The sequence below is a fragment of the Trichosurus vulpecula genome, chromosome 1 (assembly GCF_011100635.1).
Source record: "Trichosurus vulpecula isolate mTriVul1 chromosome 1, mTriVul1.pri, whole genome shotgun sequence".
NCBI lineage: Eukaryota > Metazoa > Chordata > Mammalia > Diprotodontia > Phalangeridae > Trichosurus > Trichosurus vulpecula.
The window spans coordinates 161,592,469-161,605,637 of record NC_050573.1 but is presented as its reverse complement, the minus strand read 5'-3'; the positions used below and the strand labels follow the sequence as shown (position 1 = coordinate 161,605,637).

The 13,169-nt window shown below is 35.2% G+C and overlaps 1 protein-coding gene across 1 annotated transcript in view; it reads right to left on the bottom strand.

Moving 5' to 3' along the window:
• Nucleotides 1-2,463: 2,463 nt before the first annotated feature.
• Nucleotides 2,464-13,169, bottom strand: part of MMP16 (matrix metallopeptidase 16) — a 208,786-nt gene continuing 198,080 nt past the window's right edge. Inside the window, exons 9-10 of the mRNA XM_036742422.1 lie at nucleotides 9,496-9,611; nucleotides 2,464-3,021 (exon numbers count right to left, since the gene is read on the bottom strand). Of these exons, the coding sequence (XP_036598317.1) occupies nucleotides 2,687-3,021; nucleotides 9,496-9,611 (451 nt within the window). The 3' untranslated portion in view covers nucleotides 2,464-2,686. The remainder of the gene's footprint in view (nucleotides 3,022-9,495; nucleotides 9,612-13,169) is intronic.

Genomic DNA, 13,169 nt, shown 5'->3' with positions numbered 1-13,169 from the left:
ATCCTGGTCTACATATTGTTTTGTTCTAACCTTTTTTCCCCTAACTGCTCACTTTCTTTATCCTTGCATATACATTATATGTGTTTATTCCCTAAGAAATTTTTGCAAGGCTTTTCAGCATGCTGCACATGATTACAATGTAGTCCTCTGACCAAATCATAAACATGTAGTTTAACAATGACAACAAAAACCGTACTAATTTTCATGCCATGTTGAATATAAATATGATTCCAAGGCAGCCAAACTATCCATTTCCAAACGATAATGCAAACCTACACTCATTAAAAACGATCCAGTAATGTATATTAGCAAATGAGTAAGAAATCTTTTTGACGAGTATAAAATTCCTGCTTTATATAAAAGCCACACTGGCCATTCAAGTATTTGAGGTTATTTTTTTCCTGTAACTTTGTATTTCATTGTAAAATGATGAATTTGGACATGAAATTATATCAACAAAAATAAGTCACTTCTACTTATAGTTTAACTTTAGAATGTGCATGTATTGATAGCAAAATGCCCACCTGCAGAGAGATGTGCGTTCAATTCCTTTTCTTCCCTCCCTAAGAAAACAGCTCATACTTTTCTGAGAACTTGGATAGTGATTACCCAGTTTTTAGAAAGCAAACGAACAATCCAGATTTATTAGTAACATCAGATCTTGCAATCCCCTTCACTTGTGCCAGTTTGCAAGTTAAAGGTCAAAGGGCGAAGACATAGAATAGTACTCTACTAGGAAATATCTCACAGAAGACAATGTTTAAGTTGTGGTTAATGACAGTCAACAGATCAATAATCAAGTTGAAGGCAAGCTGTTCGTTGTTTCAAAAGCAATTCCCCTCCAAGCCTGGCTTTCACACAAAGCCAGAGTCTGACTCATGGGGTGCATTCATTCTGACCATCTTTAGTAAGTTCACAGCCCAGTAGCTGTAAAGCCTATCACTGCAAGAAGCAGTTCCTAAAATCAATAAAGAGGTCTGTCAGTTGCTGACTTTTCTCTAGGAAAAAAATATTGATACAAACCCGCTCCGCAGGTCTCATGAAAATGACAATACTGCTGTTAGGACAAATCACACTCAACAATGAAATGCTTTGGTGGTCCCTTGGCTCTGTCAGTGATGGAATGGACAGCTAAAAGTCACAAGTCTTGCCAACCCTTTGAGAACTATGGGAAACATGCACTAGGTAATGCACTGGAAAATATTCATGCAACCTCAGAGTCATTGTATTGGCCTATTTTTGAAACTGTAATGCTTACCTGCATGTAATCATATACCAAGACAAATTGAATTTTCATGCAATGGAGTTTGAAACAGAAATTCAATATGTCTAAGATAAAAAGACTTAGGTTATAAAATTGTAGCCAGTTGTTTTATTTCTTTAGGTTTTAGAATCTACTGGTAGAATGCTTAGATGACATTAAAATATAATTTCTTTCTTTCCTTTGCCAGAACTGTTTTTGGCAAATATCATCTCTCCTGTTGATTTCTCATAATTTCATCTGAACAGCTATGTGAATCTTTTTATGCACTTTTTTGTGATTAAATGATATATGTTTTAAAGCCCTGAACTTCATGAACTTATGTTTATATATACCACTACCCAGCCCTGTAATTTAACAGAACCCCAGATTAGCATCCTAAGACTCTGAAAACTGATATGATAGTTCTCAAAGGGTTACATCACGGTAATACTAGTGTCACATTTCCTTGTAAGAATCACTGCTACTTAAATTCCCTGCAATCCACTTTAGAGATATACTGCTTCTTGCTATGCTTTGTAATGAGTGTTACTGTACTGACAGACCCATGAAGGCCTGGGGCAACTGGCCTTATACAGCTAGTATGGGGGGGGTGTCACAACAAAAGTACAGGAGTTGAGAAAGAGGGGAAAAAAGAAACACCTCAAAACAATGAAAAGGTTCTGTTTGAATTTAGTTATATGGATATAAATGTGATAAAACATTGAGGACATAGCTCCAAACAGCTGTATAAAACGCAAAATGGATGTATCATTAAGGCTGTCACTATATTGCAGATATTTTGGCCCCTGGTTGGTTGGAAAATGGCTGTCCAAACAGTCTAACGTCCTGCATGTGTCATCCAGGTCTCCCACCAGACAAAAAAATTACGTGTAGGAGTAAAGGACTAGATCCATAGCAGACAGAAAGCAATCCTCTTTGGAGACAAAGCTGTTTTGGGTCTTCACACTTTCCTGAAAGTTCAATTATGGGTTGTCTTATTCAAAACTTTTTTTAAAGCAAAAACTTTTTTCCCCCTCCAGAAATGTGATCAAGCTTCTGGGGCTCTGGAGGGGGTTAAAGTAGGGGATAATTTTTAAAACCATTAAGAAGAATCTTCTTTTTTGTTGTTTTTCTTCTTTTTCCTCTTCTTTAGTTAATCCTAAAAGTGTACTGGGCATTGAGCGTGCAGAGGAAAGGCCTAGAACTGAATGACGAAGAAAGACAAAGGACTGAAGAAACGGCAGATACTGTGTGTCATGGAAGCTTCCCACACGAGTGAATTCACACTCAGGCACAGGACAGGCAACCCCCTGGGTTTTAAAGATCAGCCCTGATCCAGGCTGACAGATGCCTGATCCTAGCTAGGAAACAGCATAACAGCTCTTGTGTTGAATCTCAAATTACCACAAACTCCTGGGAAAGAAAGAAAAAAAAAGCCCTTTATCACACCCACTCTTGCATAGAGCGTTTGCAGTACAGTATGTGACGGGGTGTTCCTTTCCTCTTGAATTGGAACACTGTGTAAACCAATACAAGGAGGCATAAGGCCAGGATGCAGGGGATGACAATAGCTATGGCTTTCACAGTGCTGGCTGTGTTGTCCAGTTTAATGACAATATCTACGTCATCTTGTGGGCTATGTCGTTCTTTGTCCCGGTCTGTTGGTCCTTCACAGCCCATAAAATCCTTGAGGATGGATCTGGGATACCCAGGTTCTACCTTAAGTACCTGGTTATTGAATTTCCAGTACTCTTTTCCTTTATAGAAATATGTGAAGCCTAGAAAAATGAAAAAAAAAACAAAAGATCAATTTACAGACATACCTGCAGCTTATGAACAAAAGCATTAATTTACAGAAATATCTGTGGCTTCTTTATTAAGATAAATTAGCTGTCCATTCAATAGTGAAATGCACTTACTTTGAATATTTAAGGGTGGGGAAGTGGGAGATGGGCCTAAGCTGAAAATGATAAGTATGACTCAGACTCACATTTATAGATGGGGATAATGAGCTTGAAAAACCTGTTCTCCATGACACAACAAAATTGTTTATTAAAATTAGTCCCTCAAATGCTTTCTGTTGAACTGATATGCAAAATTTCCCCTCAGTCCAGTAGCTTGACTGTATGGGAAATTATTACTTTGAATATAGTCTTGTATTGGTTCTTTACCTTGAGATAAAAATTAAGGAACAGAAAGAAAGAAAGAAAGAAAGAAAGAAAGAAAGAAAGAAAGAAAGAAAGAAAGGAAGGAAGGAAGGAAGGAAGGAAGGAAGGAAGGAAGGAAGAAAGGAAGGAAGAAAGGAAGGAAGTGCTTTAAAATACTGTATGGACAAACAATTGAATCATGATTTTTGGATCAACTATCTCCTTACATGAACTGGAATAATTCTGAAGAATGCCAGAAGTTAATTTTTGATGTCTAAGTGTCACTAATATTTTGCTAAGGAATACAGTTTAGCATGATAAAAATTAGACCACAAGTTCAGGTTACCAAATTCTGATAATCACTCTTTCAGCGTCACATGAATCTGCCATAATGCTTTAGCTCCAAACACAGTTTAGCAGTCAGAGCAACTTGCCAAATGAAAACAGGTGTATGCAGATTCACATTTTTCTGTAGGGAGCTGGTATTTGATCATTTTAATGAAATCCAATGTAATTACCCAATAAGCTTAGATGAAGAAATGCTGAGACCCTGCCAAATAACAAAACATTAGACAATCCCAATTGACAAATGGCATCAATCCAGGATAAAACAGACCTTCAAAATAGGTGAACTTACTCTTTCAGTTTGTAAACTGAAAACAAACAGCTGGAAGATTTCCAATCTTTGTCTTCAGCTAATACCCAAAAGGTAACAGGTGAGCATGAAAAGCAAGGTATGCAAAGCTCTATTTCAGGTAATTGTAGAGCCTGGCATATCAATAGTGTTTATAGGTCATATTTCATTGTAACTAATTCTACAGGGCATTCTCATTTTTATAGTGGTAGATGTCTGTTTTCTAGCTATATAGTTAGTTAGCTGGAATTACAAACCAAGCTATGCTGCATTAACATGAGAAATGTTTGGAAGTTGGTAGCAGAAAGAGGTGTAGAGACTTGGGTTTTGTTTTTTTTTATTTTTCCTCCCTTTTTTACCCTTCAGATATCTATATTTTAAATGTTGTTTAGTTTTGGTTGTGTCTACAACTTCTAGTTCCTCCCTCCCTTCCTTTTCCATCAATTCAAGTATTAAAAATCCTTAAAACATAGACACATGATTTCATAAAAATGAAAAGATCTGAATAGTGAATGCTACTTAAAGGCAGGACAAGATCCAGGAAGAACTCAGCTCTTTATTATACTGACAAGCAAGTATTTTAGTAAATTGTTTTATGGCTTAGGACCAGAACAAAAATCATATGTAAAGGATTGTTTATTGTAGAGAATTTGTTGTAACCTTATCAATGGACCACTATTATCACAGGCCATTTTTAGAATGTGGAAATAGCTTTAGTATGTAGGAACCTTGTTGTAGAACATATAACATTCACCGCAATTCCCTACATCTCTAAAAAAATGAAAAGGGGTCTTTAGAACAGTATACTAATAAGTTAGTAAGTGTCTGAGACAGAATTTGCACTCATGTCTTCCTGGAGTGAATGAAAATGTTCTAATAGCCTAGTTCTGTGAAGTGAGTTATATACCATTTAGAAAACAATGCCTTAGAAGGATGAGGTAGACATCTGGAATTGCTAATACTCTCTCCATTCTCAAGTGATTAATTTAATCCAACAACCATTTAACACTGACCAACTACTATCTATAACTCATGGTGTTAAATGCTGAGCATACAAAGAGAAAGAAAATAAAAAGGTCTCACTCAGAACTTATTTTCTTCTGGGGGTTGGGTTATGGGGTGAAAAAAAGTGAAGGGAGTACATTTAATCAGGTAAGTAAATGCAATTTCATTTGAATGATAGAGAAATTGAGGAAAAATAACCTTTCAATTACACTTTAAAGGAAACTGGGGATTCTAAAAAATGGAAGAAATCTGCAAAAATGGAGCAACCTACTGATAGAATGGAAAGTCCTTAAGGACTAGAATTATTCTTTTGTTTTTTTATGCAGAGTGGCTAAAGTGCTTGCAGTAGGCACTTAATACATATTCTGCTAAGTTGAACCAAATTCCAGTTTTACTTTTCTGGTTTCCAATGGCATTTTGATAAGAATGCTAAGAAGCAGGAAAATAGCTAATAAATAAAGAATGAGACACCAGAGGGAAAAAAGACAGATTCAAGACTACTCTTCTAATAAGTCTTCCCTGATTAGCCTCTCTATCACCACTACTCATTTTGTGTCATATCATTTCTGATGTATTGGCTTATTCTAGCTGAACAGACACAATGGAAGTTTTCTAATACTCATTGAACATCCTTTGTTGGTTAGTCAGTCAGTAAGCATTTATTAAATACCTACTATGTGAGAGGTACTTTAAATCTGGAGATATGATAAAAAGCAAGTGAAAGCCCCTCCCCACAAGGCTCACAAGGAGGGAGGAGCTCATGATTCATGTACACATGTTACAATCTTATGTCCACACATACTTTTGTCTCAAGTGTTCCTGGATGACACAGACTGGTTTCTAGCACTGGGGGGACATAAGAGGTGTACAATAAATGCAGCTAACTGAAATGATTTCTGAAGTAACCGAAGTTGTATGAATTGAATTTGTAGCTAAAAGATGTGGGACAGATAGCAAATGGAGAAGATGACAGAATGGAGAAGCAATCCAGTATCAACAGGAAAGAATTCTGGGCCCATCAAGATGGAACCAGAAAGGAGGAAAAATGTAAATTGTTCTGTTTATGTTCAAAAGGTAACAGTACAGATAAAGAATGCGGATTTTGACAGTTAGCATGAGCTTGCATTTAAAAGATAAGCCTTGGAAGGTGTGGGGTTCGCCCTCAAGAGATTTTCAAGTGATCCCTGAGTGAATTGTTGTTATTGTTGATGTAGAAGGGAAAATTCTCCAAGAATGAGTAGTACTAGATGGCCTCTGAGATTTCTTCCCAATGGAATTCTGTAGGTTTAGTTAGATCAATGAACCAATGATGTGTTGCAGGCTATTAAAAGGCAATAAAGGGTGATGCAGTGGTTAGAGCACTGGCAGGCCTGGAGTCAGGAAGATTTGAGTTCAAATTTAGCCTCATACACTTAATAGCTATGTGACCCTGAGCAAATCACTTTACCTGGGTCTTCTTCTCTATCTTTATCTCCAAAATGGAGATAATGAGAGCTCTTACCTCCCTTGTTATGAGGATACAAGAGCTAGTAATTGTAAAGTACTTTGCAAATCTTAAAGCACTGCATAAATGCTAATTATTATTTAGATGTAAGTTGAGGTTGTGTTAGTAAAAAAAGTACCTGTAGAGTTCATGGTTAGTGATAGTTCCCCTTTTATTATATTATCTGTGCTCGTCAGACCATATCTGGAGTGTTGCATACCGTTCTGGTCACCAAATTTTAAGAGGGATTTTGACAAAGTGAGAAGCAACACGGTATACTTGTGACAAGAGACACTTGTGACAGGAGCAAGTCACTTAACATGTCAGTGACAAAGGCCATTCTCCCTACTAACACGCTTCATTTCTGTACTGCTCAAGGGATTATCCATACCAGGAGTTCCTTGTATGAATGAAATCCCAGATCTACACCAAAAACAAAACAGAAAACTAAAATTCTTCTAGAAAATGGCAACTAGGGGTCTGAAAACCACATATTATAACAAATGATGGAAGGAACTAGGGAATACTGAACTTGAAGAGAAGACTAAAGGGAGATTTGATAGTTGTCTTCAAATGTGGAAAGTTTAGACAGAACTAGGTGAAATAGATAGAAGTTGAAGAAAGGGAGGCAGTTTGAGCACACAAAAACGAAATAATTTCCTAACAGAGTTATTCAACAATTTCATGGCTGCCTTCTATGTTATCTAAGCAGTTAGGTGACATAAGAGTTAGAGTGTTAAACCTGGAGTCAAGAAGATCTGAGTTTGAATCTTTCCTCGGAAGGTAACAAGCTGTATAACTGAGACAACTCACTAAACTCTCATCCTCAGTTCCTTCTTCAGTAAAATTGGGATAGTAAGGGTACAATGTTGTGAAAATAAAATAACAAACATAAGGGGAATTAGCCTTTATATAGTGCTTACTACATGCCAGGCACTACACTACACATATACAAATATTGTCTTTTTTTGATCTTTACCCATAACCCTACAAGGTAGGCACTGTTCTTATCCCCATTTTACATGTAAGAAAACTGAGGTAAACAGAGGTTAAGGGATTTGCCAGGGTCACTCAACTAATATTTGAGGCCATATTAGCACTCAGGTCTTCCTGACTTCAGGCCCAGCCCAAGGCTGTATCTATTGAAAACCTCAAAGTTTTGTTACCAGTTATTTTGTTGTTATTATTAATTATTATACCTGCTATCTAATTATTTATTATTATACTCATCATTCATGGTCATCTAAAAGGGATGGGGTAATTCTTTTTCAGGTTCTATGTAAGAAATCTATATATTAATGACACATTTATTAGAAAACTCTGGTTTCTTTTAACTCTAAGGTTCTGTATTTCAATCAATATTGAATATTACCTAGCAATGAAATTCTAGGCTTTCTGAGAAATCTTCTTAAACCAAAGGAAAAAATATTAATTTAATTTATGTGGTACTTGTCCTTTCCTTTCAAAACCAAGTGTAAGGAAGAAATTTTCTAACTACAAGTAAAACAAAGGAAGATGAAAGAACAAGGGCCCAAATTGTTGACCCAAAAATGAATTATAGAGCAATTTGAAGTCTATATTTCAGGCATCATGATGTTGCTATTCTTAGGGCAAAAGAGATGAAATCCTCACTTATTAGGAAGCTTATTCTAATACCCCTGCTACTTTTCAAAGGTAGCCTTACGAGTATAGATCACCACAAATAATGTTAAGCTTTTTTCAATATGTTAGTTTTTCTAAACTGTTTTTCTTTCTTTTTTATTCTTTTTTTTATAAAGTCTGATTCTGAGAGACACAGGGGGGATGAATACATTCGGAAATATAGGTAATATAAAAACAAAGAACCCTATTCACCAGTTCAGTAGCTGTGATTCAGATTCAATTGTACCTTGTTATCTTAATGGTGAAATTTGTGGGGGATGGTGAGTTTCTGAAGCCTCAGTTAGGAAAATGGCTCACCTTTAGTCTTTCCTCATCTCTTTTCAGCCTCCTTCTAAGGCATTGGTTTCTTTCATTTAGTAAATTTTTTTTTAACTTAGAATTTTATTAAGCTTGTCATAGAAGTATGAAAACAGGCCTAGGATTTCAGGCTTTAAATTATATAGAATCACTAATTTGCTCCCATGAAATTTACCCTTCAAAAGAGAAGGGATAAATACAATAAGGGATACAGGCTTAGCCAGCTCCTTTCTTGTTCCTGTTTTGGGCTGCAAGTGAAACTGAGTTAGATAAGTTGAAAGTAACATTTTGCATCAGAAAGAGAAACGTGGAGTTGCTTATTAATTATGTCATTAAAACATACAAAATAAGAGCAGAATTAAAAGTTTTTAATTACAATTGAGTTTTCTCCTTTAATTTAATTTAACTCTGTGATCATCTAGCATTTCTTATAAAACAATTTAAGAAAATGTAGTTACACAGCACGAGGAAGTCTTTTCAGGACAATTTCAACAATTTGTACCAATGAAGCGAAAACTTCCATTGATGATTAAAATTGCAGATAAGTAAGAATACAAAACAGAATTGGGGCATGAGAGTGAACTCTTTATATAGAGGGTGTCCCAAAAGTCATAGTGTTGTTTTAAGCTATAGCACATTAATAATTTAAAATTGCAATAAGACTGAGACTTTTGGATCTCTCTCTCTGTGTGATATTATATATATAAAGATATAGATATGTATATATCTCAAACATATGTATAATATATACATTTTTGTATACATATAGATACATACATGTGTGTATACTATGTATATACACATATATATGCATTATATATATATCATGCACTGACACATATGTGTGTCTATTTATTTCCATTAAGCATAAAAAGTGGATTGAGTGCCAGAGTTGTGAAGGAAAACACAAATGTAATGTATTGCTGCCCTGGTAGTCTATTGTTCTCCAATTATTTGCTAGAATTCAATAATTTATGAAAAAAACAACTTGCAAGAATTAATGAAATAGAAAGTGTAGGCTTACCATTTTCTTTGTGTACAAAGGCTCCCTGAGGAGACTCTGGGATGCCTTTCCATATTGTGATAGGTTTTGGATAGCCAGGGTCCATGGTCTTCATTTCTTCACTATATCTCCAGTACCTAATTTGAAAAAAATGACAAAATGTAAACATGGGTAAAACGAATAATGCACAAATTGAACTAAAGCTTTAATGAGAAAATTATTGGTTATCACTGAAGAAGGGCAAACAAACTTTATATTGAAGTATGATACCAAGTAATAGAATTTCTTGAAAGTATGTGGCCATTTGAAAATCAGAATAAGACAAAAGGTTCCTACAGTTTATCTAATGCATCAAAATGTTCCTTCTTAATAATGAGACAAGTATCTAAACAAATACGTATTGCATACAACATCTGTGAGAATGAAAATCTGAGAGGAAAAGTTTGAATGCAAATTTAATGAATAATCCAATGAAAAATTTTTTCATTCTCCAATATTTACTACAGATGTACTTTACATCATCCAAATATCTACCCTATACAAATTAATGCAAAAAGCACCCTTTCACTTGATATCTACAAATAGCATTCTATTATTTCATTTTCTTCCTAGTTAGTTTGGGGCTTACACAAACCTTTGGTTTGTGTTACACAAACTGTTGCAGTTTGTTCATATGTTTTTCTGTAGGCCAACAATGTTGTCATGGCAGTGCCATACAAAACATTTGGACATAAGGAAGAAAGAGATGTAGAGTTGGAGAGACAAGTCTCAAAACCTGGAAGAAGCTTTATACTACTGTAGTAAATGATGGGAAACTTGAAGCTTGGAACAGTTTCCCCTCAACCTCAGGGGCAGAGGCCACCTTTAACAGTAAATTAAAAAGCCATGCAATTGGTTGGAAAAAAATTAGCAAAAGGGAACCTGACCATTCAAAATTACTATGGTGACAGAGAAGATCAAAGCACAAATTCTGAAGAGCACAACAATGTCAAAATGACCTACATGCGAAGCCCCAAAGAAAACTGTGAATTGGTCTCAAGTCCAAAAATGATTCTTAGAAATGCACAAAAGGATGAAAAAAAACAAACAACGGAAATAGAAGAAATTTTTGTAAAAGAAATGAGATTGATGCAAGAGAATCATAAAAAAATGTGTCAACAGCTTCATAAAGGAAGCACAAAAAATGAAAAAAAGTTTTTTTTTTAAAAAATTCACTGAGGAAAACAACTCCCTAAAGATTAGAATTGGTCAAATGGAAAAGGAAGTATAAAAATTCACTGAAGGAAATGACTCTTTAAAAATTAGAATTGGGCAAGTGGAAGCTAATGACTCCATGGGACATCAAGAAACAAACAAACAGACAAAAAACAAAATTAAAAGAATGAAAAATAGAAGAAAATATTAAATATCTTACTGGCAAAACAACTGACCTGGAAAAATTCCAGGAGAGATAATGTAAGAATTATTGGATTGCCTGCATGACATGATCAAAAAAGACCCTGGACATTATATTTCAAGAAATTACAAAGAAAATTTCCTTGATTGAACAAGAGGGTAAAATACAAATTAAAAGAACCTACTGATTACTTCCTAAAAGAGATCCCAAATAAAAACTCGCTGAAATACTATAGTTAAAATCAAAAGTTCCCAGGTCAAGCAGAAAATACTGCAAGCAACCAGCATGAAACAATTCAAATATTGTGAAGTCAAAGTCAAAATTACACAGAATTTAACGGTTTCTACAGTAAATGATCAGGGGTTGAAATTATGATATTCTAGAAGGCAAAGGAACTAGGATCATAACCAAGATTCACCCACCCAGGAAAACTGAATATAATCCTATAAAAAGGTGGTAGGGGGGAAATGGACATTTAATGAAATATAGCACTTTTGATCATTCCTGATGAAAAGACCAGAGCTGAATAGAAAACCTGATTTTCAAATACAGGACTTAAGAGAATCATACAAGGTAAATTTTACACACACACACACACACACACACACACACACACACACACACATATATATATATGTATATGATTCAGTAAGATTAAAGAGTTTGCATTCCTACATGGGAAGATGATACTTGTAACTCTTAAGAACGTTATAACTATTAGGACAATTAGAAGTTGTATACCTATAAGACGTGGGTATAAGTTGACTAGGATGGAATGATACCCCTCCCCCCAAAAAATAAGGGGTGAGAAAGAAGATTGCATTGGGAGAAGATGGAAGGGAGAGGTAGAATGGAGTAAATTTTTTCACATAAAGAGGTCCAAAGCACCTATTACAGTGGATGGAAGGATGGGGGTGGGTGGGTGATGGGCAACAATTGAACCTTATTTGCATTGAAATTGGCTCAAAAAGGGAATAACAAACACACTCACTTGGGGCTAGAAATCTACCTTACCATAGAGAAAAATCGGAGGGGAGGGAATAAGAGGGGGGGCTGATAGAAAGGAGGGCAGATTGGGGGAGGTGGTAGTCAGAAGTAAAACACTGGTGAGGAGGAATGGGGTCGAGAAAAAGAGAGAGAGAGAGAGAGAGAGAGAGAGAGAGAGAGAGAGAGAGAGAGAGAGAAGGAGAAGAGAAGAAGGAGAAGAAGGACAAGGAGAAGGAGAAGAAGGAGAAGGAGAAGGAGAAGGAGAAGAAGAAGAAGAAGAAGAAGAAGAAGAAGAAGAAGAAGAAGAAGAAGAAGAAGAAGAAGAAGAAGAAGAAGAAGAAGAAGAAGAAAGAAGAAGAAAGAAGAAGAAAGAAGAAGAAAGAAGAAGAAAGAAGAATAGGAGGAAGAGGAAGAAGAGGAAGAGGAGGAAGAGGACAGAGAAAAAATATAATGGAGGGAAATATACAGCTAGTAATCATAACTGTGAATGTGAATGGTATGAACTCACCCATCAAACACATGCAGAGAGCAGAGTGGATAAAAACCAGAATCCTACAATAAGTTGTTTACAAGAAACACATTTTAAAAAGAGAGGTACACACAGAGTAAACATAAAGTGCTGAACCATAATCTATTATGCTTCAGCTGAAGTAAAAAAAAGGAAAAAAAAAGCAGGAGTAGCAATCATAATCTTAGAAAAAGCAAAAGCAAAAATACATCTAATTTAAAGAGATAAGGAAGGAAACTACATCTTGCTAAAAGATACCATAGATGATGAAGTAATATCAGTACTAAAATATATGCACCAAATGGTATAGCAATTACATTTTTAAAGGAAAAGTTAAATGAGTTACAGGAGGAAAAAGACAGCTAAACTATACTAGGGACTTCAGCTTTCTCATCTCAGAACTAGATATATCCAACCAAAAAGTAAACAAGAAAGAAATTAAGGAGATGAATAAAATTTTACAAAATTTAGATATGGTAGATCTTTGGAGAAAACTGAATGGAAATAGAAAGAAATATACTTTTTTTTCTTGCTGGTGCATGGCACCTACTTAGAAGCTGACAATGTATAACTGACAATCAAATACAGAAAAGCAGAAATATTGAATGCATTCTTTTCATATCATAAAGCAATAAAAATTACATTCAATAAAGGGACATGGAAAGATGGTTTAAAATTAATTGGAAACTAAATAATCTAATCCTCAAGAATGAGTGGGTCAAAGAACAAATCATGGAATCAATCAATAATTTCATTAAGGAGAATGATAACCATGAGACAACATACCAAAATTTATGGGATCAG